We start from the raw sequence: 14,761 nt of genomic DNA, 5'->3' as shown, positions 1-14,761 counted from the left end.
ACTGTGTGACTCCAGGGCACATGGCAGGATATACCTTGAAATGCAAAATGCATACGTTGCAAAGTGACGTCTGGTCAACCGATTGATTTATAGAACAGCAACCTGCCAGTCTGGATCTTGTTGGATGCACCTGCATTGAGGGTGTAGGGGACATGTAAACCACTGTGCATATTTTCACAAGTCGTAAGTTTAGGAGTTGCTCTCAGCTCATCTGTGATTGTTTATTAAGTTGAAGGAAATGGAGGACTTGTCCGTTTAAACAGGGGTGTGGTCTTTGTTGGGCATTCAGAGCTTATGTAAGTGATCATGAAAACATGTGAGATTCTTGGAACATCTTCAAGATTTCTCACTAAACTCTGAACTTGATACTGTGAGGCTGAGAAACGTAACGCCATTATAATGTGCAATCAAGTATTTGCACCCCTTTGGCACATAAAATAGACTTGTCTGAAGATTGCTGAAGATTAGATTTATTTCAGGCAGAGTTTCTGCATGATTAAAGAATTTATCAACTGATTGAAAATCACATTGCAGATATATTGGCCAGTGATTTTAACAGAATTAAAGTACAAAACATAGGCAAGAACAGGAAGTGCTGCATACCTGTTAAGTCATGTCTTGAGGTCTTCTTATATATGTAAACATTGGGATTTATGCAAAAATATGGCATTGTATGAATTCTAAGATCAGTTTGAAGTAGATCATACATTATTGCAAATGCTGGCAGAGGCAAATTAGGTTTTTAATTAACCCACAGCAAAAAAGAAGTGGATAAAAATGATAATGTGCAACCCAGGTTAACCTTAAAAAGGTCAAGGTTAATTTTTGTAACCCAGAGGTAGATCTTTGAAGGGCTTAACTTTTGATACGTGAGGTGCTGAGAAGTCATTTCAAAGCAACCTTTTGATGGCAGCAAGGACAGCAGATTAAGAAAATACATTATTTTCTTTATTAAAAGTGTGGAAAAAGTGCATTCAACAATAATTAAGCAGATTTTTTTTCACCTCCTGTGGTCAAGCATGTGAACATAATCATCGTAAATATATATATTCCACAGAAATATCAAACACTTGAATCTATTCACTGCATTCATTTTTCTCCTTGCATTCTGCATTCATAAATATCAAATGATATTCACATTCATGTCAATAAATTATATATCTAATGATTTGAATAAATATATATTTACAAACGTGTTCTTGTTTCAGCAACTAGTATACAGTAGGTGCTGTTATTAACAATCCAAAATCCAAGAAACTGGATCAAAATAAGATGAGTTGTTCTTCTCCAGAGCTGACACATTATAACAATGCATGTGTTCTTTACTCTTTATGTCCACTTAAAACAATTCTGAAATGTTCTCAGGATAATCTTCTGAATGGGGTCTGCAATCGATGAACGCTGGTGCCGTAGAGTTTAGCTGCGCGTTTCTCAAAAGCATTAACCATCTGTTTGACCACCTCGTCGAAAAATACTGTTGCTAATTGTGAGTGGAGCAACGATTTAAACTCGAATGACACCTAGAGTAGAGAAGACAGTGACATTGATTAAATTAGCATAAATTTCTACCAAAAGTGTAAACTTCACTAATTATTTAAAAGAATGTATCAGACAAATAGCTTTACTGCAGGATTAAACAATGCAAGTTCTCTAGTGAATGAGCATCTCTCATGCTTATGAATGCACAAGATTATCACTGAATAATTACTTAGATTTTGTGTTGTTCCTCACCAAACTTTTATGATACTTTTCCTTTTTGAAGCTTTACTGTGGGATCGCTATCCACTGCCATTGTACTAAAAAGAGGGGCTGGGATATTCTGAAAACAACTTCCTTTTGTGTTCCACTTTAAAAAGAACTCATACGAGTTTGGAACAGCATGAGGGTGAACAATTCCTTTTATTTTTTTTATTGTTTAAAAGTTTGGATGCAGCTTGTTGAATTATCTTCACACACCAGGTTGTGGAGTGTCCTCCAGCTCTGGAATATTTATCATGTCTCTGTCATTGGCCATTTAAGGAAGGCAAACCACATGTGGTAAAAATAGCCACTAATCTGGTCTAATACCTGTACTCATTTTGAACAGGAATTATGGGATTAAACAATCAAAGAGGAGCAAGGGACAGGAGTTTAACAAGTGTCAAACCAAAGAATGTAGATTGTAAAAGAGTGCAAAGTCTTGAACCTTGCATACATAACTACTTGTGTCTCTGTATCTACACTCTTCGACAAAAAGGTTCATTAGTGTTACAAATAATTTCCTTCTAAGGGAATGTGCTGTTCAAGTGTAAATTACACTACTTACAAAAAACTCCACATTGCAGGTATCATCTTGGCCTGTAGCCCCAGGAGTGAATCGCCACAATGTCTCAAGGTGACTGAAGAGTGTGCCATCTGTACATACTGCCTGAAATACAAGTACACATTTAGACAGACAGTACACTTTGCCATAATCTGACACATCAAGGCTCTTTCCTATGTTCTGTTGCCACAATCACAGTACCAATTAAAGCAATATTCCGGGTTAAGCTCAATCAACAGCATTTGTGGCATAATGTTGACAAAATGTACCACAAAAATTATTTCCACTCATCAGTTCTATTCTTTAAAAAAGTGAAAATGAAGGTTACAGTGAGGCACTTATAATGGAAGTTAATTGGGCCAATTTGTGGTGGGTTTAAAGGCAGAAATGTGAAGCTATATATTAAGTTTACATGAATATTGTTTACATTATGTGACTATACTTTCGTTTTATTTTAAGTAGCATTTCAAAATTGGCCCAATTCACTTGTAAGTGCTTCACTGTAACCCAGATGTTTGCTCTATTTATTTATTTTTTTTTAAATAAAAGGAGGGATAAATCTAAATAATTTTTTGTGGTATCAACATTACGCAACAAGTGCTGTCGATTGAGCTTAACTTTTATTGAACCCGGAATATTCTTTTAATATGAAGAAATTGCTTTATGGTAAGGATCAAATTTCCCAGTATATTCATAACTGAAACGTCTTTACCTCATTTCTGACTGGTTTGTATACTCACTCTGACTTGGTGGTTTGGGATAACCGTGACCTCAGAGGTGTAGCGTTCAACTACGGGCGGGAACCCAATTTCAAGTTGAGCTTGCATGTCCCCGTTCCTACCCCTCGTGACCTTTGACTTCTTGCACCAAGGCACAAACTGCTGGTACTGGCCCACATTGGCAACAACGTTGTACATCTGCTCAGGTGAGTAACTGAGGGAGGGGAAAAGCTTCAGTTTATTCAGCAGTTACCAAAGATTTTGATAGAAGAGTGTGAATGGTTACTTTATCACCTGATCTTAATGTGTGTGTGTGTGTGTGTGTGTGTGTGTGTGTGTGTGTGTGTGTGTGTGTGTGTGTGTGTGTTGTGCATGTGTACCTCAGGGTCCGGCTCTCTGAATACGCCATTCTCCGTGTTATGTGACTGGCTGATAAATTAATGAAGCTCCGCGCAGGCACAACCTGACAAGATGCTGAATGGGGAGGTAAGCTCCCTCCTCTTGTAGCAAGGATGCCGCATGAGCTCAGATGCCTGAAAAAGAAGTTTAGTTATTCATTTAACTGAGTAATTTTTCAATAGCAGTAGAACTGAATGTTACTAGGCTACTAGAGTTTTGTTGTGTGTCTCTAAGGGTTGCAACATGTGTATTGTCACATGCGTGCAATACAAATACAATGACGCAGTGTTTTTTGAACTTTCTGAGTTGACCCGGTAACATGACGTCGGTTCTAGTAAGTAGTGAAGAGGAGTCGATCAGTAGTCTACAGGCCATGCCATTGTACACAGCTGTATGGCACACGGCCAACTGGCGCTCACTGGAACTGCATTATTCAAACGAGGCACTAAGGGGCCGTTCAAACTGTTCATGCGCTTAAAAAACGCTAGCAGCAGCGCAACGAATGGCACAGAACAAAGGTGTCTCGAAACGCACTTTTAAAAATTGAAGTTCTTTTTAACTTGACATTGCGTTTAAAAGACGTCTGTATTGCGCATGTTTACTTATAAAATCGTCTGAAGACAGCGCGGACGGTGTGAGCGGCCTCCAACGCGCATTCGCTTTCATTATTTTCAGTCTTGAAAAATCCTTCAAAGCCTCAAAATACAAAACAAATTTTCCAACGAGCAGTTTATGCTATTGTAAAGTGGTAAGTTATAGTAAACCAGCAAAAGTGTTTAAACACTCTGGGGGGAAATGTGTGCTTAGTTCGCCCCCCATCGTGAGTTCTCACACTCCTGTGATTTATTTTATTTCAGCACCAGCTGCTTTTCTGCTTTGTTTAACAATTCCCAAACAATTACTTACATAGTCGCCAAATTCCACAGGTTTTCACAATTACAACCCATTACATAAACACCGGACACAGATTTGAATCAAATAGCAACTGAAACCAAAAGTATTTTTTTTTTATTAACTAACAATTAATTTGACAGATTATTGGACGTTTGCTCAGATATGATACATTCTTATAATCAGTGCAGTGGAACTTATTAATTCTATTTTTAAATGCTAAAAACATATGGTAGGCTAAAACGTAACATTCGCTAATTGGCTGACTTATTTGATCAAAACTAAAAAAAAAAAACATACAAATTATAGGCCTAATAGACTTTACCAACAAGCAAATTATCTTTCATGAAGGAAAATCGTCACTGTTTCGTTCACATGGGTCGAGTGATGCGTTCTTACCTGATTGTCGAATTTGAGTTTCTCCTCAAGACATTACACGACTGTCCTTCTGAGATCTCCAGAGCCCGGAGAAAAAGCGATGTAGCCTTCTTTGCCATAGGTGCTTTTTTCAGAGCTTGTAAACCAGCTGAAGGTATTCCAAAGTGCCCTTCACGATGGTATCTGTTTTAATATGTGCAACCGGGGGCTCCGCGGGAACTGCGGCCGATAGTGAAGCGGTACACAGAAACTTACTGAGTGACGCAATAAAAGAGGGGTGGAGTTGACAACACCGGCTCCAGGCAGGTGATTGACAATCTGTGCTACCTGCTCAGGATGCTACCAGCAGTAAAAAGCAGTGTTATGGGAAGTTAAATCATGGGTAGCACATGTCGGGAGTAACGGGAGAACCTGTCTGTAGGCTATCTAGGCTACTACAACAGCATGAAATATGTTAAAAAGGTAACACTTCTTGTCAGGCAGATAATACCCATCAGGTTGTGCTACCAGCATAACTATCAGATAGTGTGATATGGTGTGAGGCTGTAAGACCTAACCCCAACCCTAAAACTATGGGAATAGTTGGTAGCACATCCTGATAGGGAGCATATATTTTCAGGAAACTTAATCATCATGAATGCACTTAGTACAGTGGTCACACCTTCAGGGCTTTCACTTTAGACTAGAACAAGGAGAAATCATGCGCTTCAGGTCTTTGTAGAGAGATTTAGTGAAGTCTAAATTGCATCCAACAACAACAGCTTTCCTTCCAAAAACTATTCATATATTGCTCTTGAGTTGGCTATATGGGTCTTTGAAGATTAAAAAAGTTATTTATGTTACATTATAGGTCCTTTAGCATATCAGTTTCTTAGTTTCAAGACTAATGGCATCAGTTATCTGATGTGGTGTAGCCTATATATGTGTATTGTTTGTTAATATAACAATTCAAATGCTTCACAAAAAAACATTACACTTAACCGTTCAACTGTACTGGATAGTTTACTTCTGAATTGTAATCTGGTACTGAGTTAAAATTACATGACTAAAATTGTAGTACTATAGATCTTCACCTCTGACCAGCCAAGACTACTAGTTGGTGATTTGCACAAATAATGCAAATCACCAAAAAACAAAAGAAGAATGGGGAAGTAAAGTGGAGATTTATAGTAAAAAAAAAAAAAAGGATTCAAACATTGCTCTGTTTCTCACCCACACCTATCATATCACTTCTGAAGACTTGGATTTAACCACTAGTCTTATGGATTACTTTTATGCTGCCTTTATGTGCTTTTTTTAGCTTTGGAGTTCTTGCCACCATTCAGTTGCATTGCATCAATTGCAGAGCTGAGATATTCTTCTTATTTTTAAACTCTTTGTTTGCGTTTTGCAGAAGAAAGAAAGTCATACACATCTGAGATGGCATGAGGGTGAGAAAATAATGATACAGTTTTCAGTTTGGGTTAACTATCTCTTGAATGGATCAAAATATGAGAATCAATATGATGTGTGTGTGTGTGTGTGTGTTACTTGCTATTTGTCTAATTCTGAGATAAATAAAAAAGCACTAAAATGTTCTGATTCCTGCAATGTTTGCATTACCTTTCATTTGTGGTAACAGATCAGACTAGTTATATTTTTGAATCACTGTCACAAATCAAAAGAAGAATTAGAGGGATTCATAACTTATGAACAATTATACTTATTACCCTTTACCTGATTTATATGTAATCATCTGATTACATAATCCTGATAATCCATTACTACCCAGCATGTCAAGAACAATGGCAACAAGGACAACAAATATCTGAACTGTGATACATGCTTAAAATAAAGGAGGAATCATGTGCTTATATCTGAGCCTGACCCAACATTTTGTTAACCCATAAAAAGGTTAAAGTCTGGGAACAGCAATTATCCAGTAGGGCACTGACTGTGACATAAGGCACATCAGTAGGTGGGATTTAGATGATGTCACAGGGGTGCATTCATTTCAACTTTTCATTCATAAAAGGATGGCAAAGGGCAACTTTACTGGGCCGTACATGGGAAAACGGTTAGCTTATCATTTCTGTTGTGTAATAACTAGGTCTACAGCCATGACATTGTAAGAATGACAGTCTTGATGGAAAAAATTAGGTCCCTCACTGCAGGGGTGGATCTAGAATTTTTTTATGGAGTGGCAAGGGGGTGGCTTGCAGACTATGAGGGGTGACCGCAACAAAGCAAGCGCCCATGCATAGTTCTTATGGATCAAGGTACCAAGCTTCATTGCAACAAGTACTAGTTCATTCATTGGGGTCACTATCACATTACAAATGTCCATGAATTTGCTATTTTTTTTGCATAATTAAAAATAAGTAGCAAAATGTATATCATTAGAGCACCAAGACATTGTCTATTAAACACATATACAAATTCTAAATGTTTCTATGCTTCACATATAGAACTGGCAATCTGGACTAAATGTCACCACCTTATCCAGGCCAATTATTTTTATTGTGTTAAATGTACACATGGATGGAAAATGCATGCAATTCCCATGTAATTCTGCTAATAAAGTCCTGTAGGCCTATCGTCTTTGTAACGGCTGGAATAAGTCATTTGCCATGTCCGCTGCCATGAAACACTCGTATATAGGGGTCATATAGGGAGGAAACACACTGCGCACCGGTGCGCCCCATCAACATCAGCTCACCAGAATGCCCCACACCTGAGAGCGATTAAGATAGAAGGAGAGAAAGACAAAAAATAAACACACACTCAAAATGGCCAAGAAATTCATCACAGTGGGGGACACAGAAAAGAGCGCAAGCTGCGGAAAAACTCCCAGCACTAAACGACACTGATAACAGCTGCAACGAACACATCATTACATTCAAAACAACTCACCAGATCACCAGTCAAAACACACACAGATGAAATAGAAACTCCTGGTCAATAACTGACAATGTTCCATCTGGATAATATACATACCTGATGAAAACTATTTCAAAAAGTGGTGAGGACACATCTCACCTGTCTCAGCCCATAACTGACGGCAATGTATCTAATAATCATCTTTTTTTCCATGTATTTGTCCATGTAGTCATTGTTATTGAGGAAATATGCTAATCAACCCACAAGAGCCCAAACACTGTACAAGTGCTGCAATAGTAGATAGACAATTGATTGATGTTGTGATTGGCCGCTGCTGCTGCTGTAAACAATCACGGCATTGGTCGCTGCTGTAATCAATCATGCTATGAGTCTGTAGTCACTTGTGCGTTTGGTGAGAGTTTAGGCAGTCTGACATGAATAAACCACTACACAATGTCAACATCATCTATAATATACTTACGTTTATATTTAAAACATTTGGATGCTTATGTTGGAATGGCAGATGGGGTTGCATTACTTTTCCTTAGGGTGGCATTTGCTACCCTATGCCACCCCGCCGGTAGATCCACCCCTGCCTCACTGAGATCAAAGTCCAAAACTGCAGATGAGTTGGAGCTGTGGTCCACAAAATTAGCATGGCAAACACATATATAGTCACGGTCAATGACACATCTGTACTTTATACTATCAGCTTACTTAGTGCAGAGAGGAACAGTGCATGTGATATAGAGAGGTATGCTGGCATTGAGTGCCCTACACACTTGTTATAAGTCATTGGCTTGAAAGCATACACAGCTGCATTACAGTATGGGTTAATTTTGCACAAGTACATTGGCTCTAAGTTTAGATCTGACATCTGTACTGTACATAGTCTTTGTGCGGGATTTCCTTTATTGAATTTGAGTTGTTTTTTTACCTTAAAAGTGTCAAGCTGTAATTTTAAACTAACCCATGGCAATATAGTAGTCCCATATGCATTGCAATGACTGATCCATGCATTAAGTGACTTAAGTTGTTTATGTGACTGTCTTCCAAAACCGATCTCTCATGTTAGATCTTATCCCACTAAACAGTTTCTGATTAGAGTGCCTAAGACCGGACACAGTCCACAGTAAGAACACTGTAACATAGACCAATTTTACCTACACAAATTTGGACGTCAATGTGTACATGTTATAGAGATACATCACTGTATCAATGATCTCTAGTTCCTTCAGGGAACTTTTTTGCTGACTGATATAACAATACAAAGATATGGTAATAACTCTATTACATTTTGTGAGATGTCACCTCATGAAAATGCAAATAACATTCTCTGCTAGGACAGCAGCTCGTCCTAACGGACCCTTTTAACACCAGCCTGGAAAATGGATCCTAAATCAATGATTGATTTAGGATAATCAGTCTCCATGGTACATATTGGTATATTTGAAATGATATATAAAGAGGAGTGTTGTCCCCAAAGCGATGCCCCAAGAGCAAATCTGCAGCACATTTTGGCTGGGTGCAAGACCGCCTTGGCACAAGGATGGTACAGGTGGCGGCATTATCAGGTTCTGTAGAGGTGTGTAGAATAAAGGCCAATACATGCCATCATGCTCCTCAGAGGAAGTACATTGAGTTTGTTAAAAGAGAGGTGCCGCACGGCACGGAGGGAGAAAAGGTAAATCCTGGTACATGGAAGTGATTAGTCAATGATGGTCGACTTTCGCCAGCAACTAAAATATCCTTTTGAGACTGCTATTACCTCCTTGAGACCGGACATGTATTTCCCTACTTGTATGGTTTGTCTTGATGGGAAAGGAGGAGTGTCTTGATGGGAGAGCGAGAACGAGAGGCAACTGACATTCCAGGGGGTCCAGCTGCTTGGGGTGGCAAGGGAGACTTCTCTACCCGCTACCCCACCACCAGGAGATGATCTGGGAGTAATGGGATGTTTTTTGTATAGATTTGACAGTTTCAGCATTTTCCCATTCCCAGACTTTTAATGATGAACTGTGAAAATACAGGATAAAAATACAAACTATTACATGTTTAAAATTGTAAAAAAAAAAAAAAAAGAATGAAAATATGTTTAAAAAGTTAGTATACTTGTTTACTAAGTCAACAAAAGTGTGAGTAATATAATGAATTTAAATGAAATATGAGACCAATAATGTTTGAAGGAAACAATACAAATTTAAGGTAAACATTAGTGACCACTTATTTTTATTGACCGTCATTTCCAATCAAGCTGTAATTTTACCAAATTGTTTAAAAAGCATAAAAACACATAGTTGTGTATTTATATACAAGATACATAAAATGTTAGATATGACATTAGCCTTAGCAAGAGAAAGGAGTCAGTCATTCTATTTAAAAAAAATAATTTCCTCCACTTAATTCTATTAAACCATTCAGAATGTGTTGAAAATATTAAAATAAAATGACAGAAGTTACATTTACTGTGGGGTATTTACATACACTTAAACATTGTAGAAAAATGTAATAAACTAATTAGACTTTAGAAAGAGAGTACTAAAAAAGTGCCTGAGGTTGAAGAAACCCCCTGTATATACTGTATAAGACAACGTGTTTTACAGTAAATGCGTTAAACCAAGTCAGACATCAGTGACTTCTGCTAGTGGCTTTTTCAGGTTCAGTGTCTTCACATAAGACACTCAGTAGAGCAAAATAATGACCTTGATAAGACTCAGTGTGCTCAGTACTCTCTGTTCTCTTAGTAAACAAAAATGTGAAACACTGATGGGGTTGGATGGCACAGACAGTCCTTGAATATCTGCACAGAGTTCAAACATGAGAAATAGCAACACAGAACAGTAGATCAAATACCAAAGCCTTAATTTCGAAAACCGTTTTTTCACCAGGTCTGCCACTATAAGCATTTTTAGTCCAGTTCAAACACATGATACAGTAAACTGTCAATACTACATTTTGTAAATGTATGATTATATAAGGCTATTGACAATATTACTACATGGTGTATTAGCATCATATCTGTGCATCTGTGCAGGGTGGAGAGAAGAGCTGGTTCATTGCTTGAATATACTGAGTGTCATATTCCTTGTTTTTTGTTTTTGTACTTTTATATTGAAAGTCTTGTTTAGTTCCTGTTAGTTTAGATTGTTTCCCCAGGTGTTACTCGTTCCCTTGTTTGTTCCCTTGTGTATTTAAGCCCTTGGTTTCCCTGTTTCCTGTGTCAGTTCTTGCATGTTTTGTTATGCTCTGTGCCAGGTTCCCTGTGTTTGGTGTTATTCTGAGCTTTTGTGTTTATTTTAATAAAGCTATGTATAGATCCTCATTCCTCGCCTGCCTCGTCACAGAAGAACAGCCCTAAGATGGATCTAGCAGCAGAATTCTCCTCCTCGAGCAAGGGGGAGCTAATTATTCCCATTGTCCCACTTTAAAGAGGATAATCTCTTTTTTCTCTTTATTTCCATTTTGATTTTGATCTATCTGTCTGTCCTCCTCCTTGTCTCTCACTTTTACCCAATATGTTGTCTCTGTGCTCGGTAATGTTCCTCTTAGTATCAAGCACAGACAGCTAGTCTTAGCAGACTTAATGACAACATCAATATCAATTAATATTACATAACTTTTAAACAAGGAATAACATAACTATACATATAAAGGACACTTAAGCAATTTTTAGACAAACATGGAATTGTATTCTCTAATTTTCTCTAATCTCTAATGCATTGTCATATCAGTTATCTTTATACACTTTGGAAGGATTTGATGCAAGTTGCACAGCAAGGCTGAGTCCAATCCCTGGAGAGCACCCAGTGATGAGAAACTTTTGCACCATTGGGGCAATAAAACAACGGTCCACAACAGCACCAAAGAGATGAACGCTGAGAGGTTAACTGGCCATTCTAACTGCTGTGCCTCAGATTTCAGTAGGTGTTTTAACTTTCTCCACTATCACAAGGACATTTCGGGGTAAACATTCTGGATTCACACTCTTTTGCCCTGCAGCTGCAGAGGAAAGGGAGAGAGCTGTCTTACTGCCTTGTAAACAAAATCATCTTCTGAGGTTGCTGGGAGGTTGAGAGAAAACAGTAATGATAACACATTGTGCTGTGATTTAAAAGCACCATAAATAATGTTGGTGCTTTAATGCATTTTCTCTTTAACTACTAGAGCACCCCCACTAACTGCAGAAGCATCCTCTGAGATTTTTATCTGAATTCAGTGATTCATGAACAGAAAGATGAGCGAGACAGAAAGAACAGAAGAGCACTTAACTCTACAGCAACCAGTTAATTCAGTCAAAAGCATATGTACTATGTGTCCTATTATCTGCTTAAAGTTAGTCTGAATTATTCTGAAAAATAGGACTATTCAAAATAGGAGTATATATCTTGGATTTACACTGACACCTAGTGGTGTGGATGCAGCATCATTCAAACGCAATAGATTTCAGTCACCAGTGGCATTGTAGAAATTCACTTTTCATTGTTATCTATGATTATTTTAACCCATGAGTGAAAGTATCCACTAAAAGGGTGGTTAATGAGATTTTTGCATGTAGTATTCACCTTTATTTAATATTTCATCTGAATATCAACATTTGTGTGATTTATTCCATCCAAACAGTTTGTAGATTAAATTATCTTTTTTTTTTTAAATAGTGATCTGTGACATTCATGTTGAATTTTTTTCATGTTAAAAGTTTTTTTTATGTCTATTTGTTAATGGGGGATCTGTGGACACAGTAAAGTATTTAGATTTTTGGAGTAAAAAATATTGTTTTTATTTTGAATTGACAAGGTAAAGTAAGATCTTTGGTGTAATGCCAGCATCCAGTAAATTGCCACGTTGATTCACTTTCAAAAGCAACCATCACCTACAACTAACACGCCTTCTGTGCGAAATATTACAAACCAAAACCATAACTTAATAGTTTTGCCTTATAGCTCTTAGTTTACTAATCAGTTTTTATATAACTTTCAACTTAAAAAAAAAAAAAAAGTGTAAAGAGGAAACACAAGAAAAATCTAAATAAGGACAGCAGTAAGAACAAGAGGGCATTGAAGAGGCTGTGTGCAGCTTGTGAGAGAGCCAAGAGAACCCTTTCCTCCAATTCTGAGGCCAGCATTGAGTTCCATTGCCTGTATGAGATCATTGACATCTACACATCCATCACCAGAGCGTGCTTTGAAGAAATGTGCTCAGACCTCTTTTGGGGAACACTTGAGCCTGTAGAGAAAGCCTTGAGAGATGCCAAGATGGACAACCCTCAGATTCATTGTTTTGAATTAATTTAGAATTTGAATTTTGACATTAATCCTGGGCATCAAGACAGCTGGTGGAGTTATGACTGCCCTCATCAAACGCAACACCACCATTCCCATCAAACAGACCCAGACATTCACCACCTACTCAGACAACCAGCCCGGTGTCCTGATTCAGGTGTATGAGGGAGAGAGAGCCATGACAAAAGACAACAACCTGTTGGGGAAGTTTGAGCTCTCGGGAATCCCACCCGCACCTCGTGGAGTCCCCCAGATTGAAGTGACCTTTGACATTGATGCCAATGGAATCCTGAATGTGTCAGCGGTGGACAAACGCACCGGCAAAGAGAACAAGATCACCATCACCAATGACAAGGGCAGACTGAGCTCGGAGGAGATTGAGAGGATGGAGCAGGAAGCAGACAAGTACAAAGCAGAAGATCATCTCCAGAGAGAGAAGATTGCTGCCAAGAACTCCCTGGAGTCTTACGCGTTCAACATGAAGAACAGTGTGGAGGATGAGAACCTGAAAGGCAAGATCAGCAAAGATGACAAGAAGAAAGTTATTGAAAGGTGCAACCAGGTCATCTAGAGACAAACCAGCTGGCTGAGAGGGAAGAATACGAACATCAGCAGAAAGAACTAGAGAAAGTCTGATAATTGTTGTGGTAAAATGTGAATATTAATTTTAAAGTGGGTTTTTGTAGTCTTCAATAAGAAAATATAGTAATTAATACTACAGCAATGAAAAATATGTACATTTATTTGATTTTTCCCCTCAAATAATGATAAAAACAGTAGATGCTACACAATAGCACATAAGATATACTTCAGAATGTATAGATGGTAACTTTTAGATAGAAGGTGCAGTAGCACTGTGACTTGGGGATAAAATCCTAGTTTGCATTTATATAGTAGTTCCTGACATATACAGTAGAGGTCAGCATGTCCTTCCTGTTTAAAACAAATTACTAACTTCTGTGTCTTGAAAGGTCTAATTTATTGAGCCCTGGCTTAAGTACAGCAACAAGAGATCGTGACACATATCTTCCTGGGCTTTAGATAATCAGACACCCCATCCCAACACTTCTCCAACACTAATAAGTTGGCTTCGTTATATGGACCACACACTCACATAAACACTTAATTCCATGCACACACACACTGTACATGGCATAAGATGATTACAATGCAATTCATCTGGAGCTAAACACACAGTATCATATGCGGTTGTTAAAGTCATATTGAGTGTCAGGAGAGATTTCCAAACACAAAACACCATAAGATAAGAAGATAAGATTGGAGTACAGGGCGTGACCCCTACTTTGGTCCTCATATCGTACTTCACTGATCAAGTGTCAGATAATGTCAAGGAATTATCTTTTCTGCATGGTTTATTGTAAATGAATTTGACCTTGAATACATGCCCAAGGCTAAAACAAGAGAGGGGTGCTGCCCACCATTGTAGAAAATAACTTTATCTTTTTATGAAATTGTTTTGTTTAGTATGCAAACCATTTGAATAATAAAATATATATATATATATATATATATATATATATATATATATATATATATATATATATGCTTATGAGTGAAATACATTAATTGTGAACATCTAGTGTCATTTGAGGCTGACAAACAAACATTATGCGTGTTATCGTGATTTTACTTTGATAAAATCACTTACTAACCATTCATGTGTAAAGTTACATCCGATTTTACAACTTTGATTCCATGACTACATAAAATATGTGATTAATAAGTAAAAGTTAATCTGCCTAGAACAGTAGTCCACGCAAAAACAACAATTTAAACAACTTTACAGCTCAAATAATACACACATTACATAAGAAAAATAATTAACAAAATTGGCCCCATTCTCTTACATCATAAGTTCCTCACTGTAACCTTGACTTTTGCTTTTTTTCATATAAAAGGAGGGATGAGTCAGA

General features: G+C 37.6%; 1 protein-coding gene and 1 pseudogene across 3 annotated transcripts; one reads left to right on the top strand and one right to left on the bottom strand.

The window, feature by feature from the left end:
• Nucleotides 1-470: 470 nt before the first annotated feature.
• On the bottom strand, nucleotides 471-8,178 carry LOC127648461 (coenzyme Q-binding protein COQ10 homolog, mitochondrial-like). Of its 3 annotated transcripts, none has more exons than XM_052133142.1 (6): nucleotides 8,030-8,178; nucleotides 4,711-7,402; nucleotides 3,402-3,554; nucleotides 3,043-3,235; nucleotides 2,306-2,407; nucleotides 471-1,520 (listed from the first exon to the last, which is right to left on the bottom strand). In XM_052133142.1, the coding sequence occupies exons 2-6, from the start codon at nucleotides 4,806-4,808 to the stop codon at nucleotides 1,362-1,364; spliced, it is 705 nt and encodes a 234-aa protein (XP_051989102.1). In that variant the 5' UTR covers nucleotides 4,809-7,402; nucleotides 8,030-8,178; the 3' UTR covers nucleotides 471-1,361. The 3 variants fall into 3 exon arrangements, with proteins under 3 accessions (XP_051989102.1, XP_051989099.1, XP_051989101.1); XM_052133139.1 differs by lacking the exon at nucleotides 8,030-8,178 and adding an exon at nucleotides 7,708-7,853; XM_052133141.1 differs by lacking the exon at nucleotides 8,030-8,178 and adding an exon at nucleotides 7,666-7,852.
• A 919-nt stretch (nucleotides 8,179-9,097) lies between these two features.
• LOC127648138 (heat shock 70 kDa protein-like) lies at nucleotides 9,098-13,463 on the top strand (annotated as a pseudogene).
• Nucleotides 13,464-14,761: the final 1,298 nt, after the last annotated feature.

This window comes from Xyrauchen texanus, chromosome 8, assembly GCF_025860055.1.
Source record: "Xyrauchen texanus isolate HMW12.3.18 chromosome 8, RBS_HiC_50CHRs, whole genome shotgun sequence".
Taxonomy (NCBI): Eukaryota; Metazoa; Chordata; class Actinopteri; order Cypriniformes; family Catostomidae; genus Xyrauchen; species Xyrauchen texanus.
This window is presented reverse-complemented; position numbering and strand designations above follow the sequence as displayed.